This window comes from Penaeus monodon, chromosome 19 (genome assembly GCF_015228065.2).
Source record: "Penaeus monodon isolate SGIC_2016 chromosome 19, NSTDA_Pmon_1, whole genome shotgun sequence".
NCBI classification, from domain to species: domain Eukaryota; kingdom Metazoa; phylum Arthropoda; class Malacostraca; order Decapoda; family Penaeidae; genus Penaeus; species Penaeus monodon.
In genome coordinates this window covers 3877933-3878285 of record NC_051404.1, presented here as the reverse complement: position 1 = coordinate 3878285, position 353 = coordinate 3877933, and the positions used below count along the sequence as shown (strand labels likewise).

The 353-nt window shown below is 43.6% G+C and overlaps 1 protein-coding gene across 1 annotated transcript in view; it reads right to left on the bottom strand.

Moving 5' to 3' along the window:
- Positions 1 to 353, bottom strand: part of LOC119584982 (kinesin-like protein KIF13A) — a gene marked incomplete at its 5' end in the record, with an annotated part of 70347 nt that overhangs the window by 13726 nt on the left and 56268 nt on the right. Inside the window, 1 exon segment of the mRNA XM_037933590.1 lies at positions 140 to 299. Within this exon segment, the coding sequence (XP_037789518.1) occupies positions 140 to 299 (160 nt within the window).

The following is a 353-nucleotide window of genomic DNA, read 5'->3' as shown; positions in this document are numbered from 1 at the left end:
GATTCCAACCCTTGCAAAACCCAAGATAAGCATACTTCATACTTCAATCCCACTTACACAGTCCTAACAACAAACTATTGTTATCAACATGTGTCAAATAAGATAAGATGTGACACTTCAGACTTTTATGGATACTCACACAAGCCAAACGGCCTCTCACTCGGCCCAGGTAAAGAGTACCGATGTTTGTTCTTGTCCGCGTGGTTCGGTGTGGGTGCAGAGGACAACTGTGCATTGAGGTCCATCACACTACCTGAGCGTGTAACTCCATCCAGTCCTCCATCCAGACTTCCGAATAACTGAAATTATCATTGGCAAAGGTTAGAGACACTTTTATGGCAGTAGTCTATCAT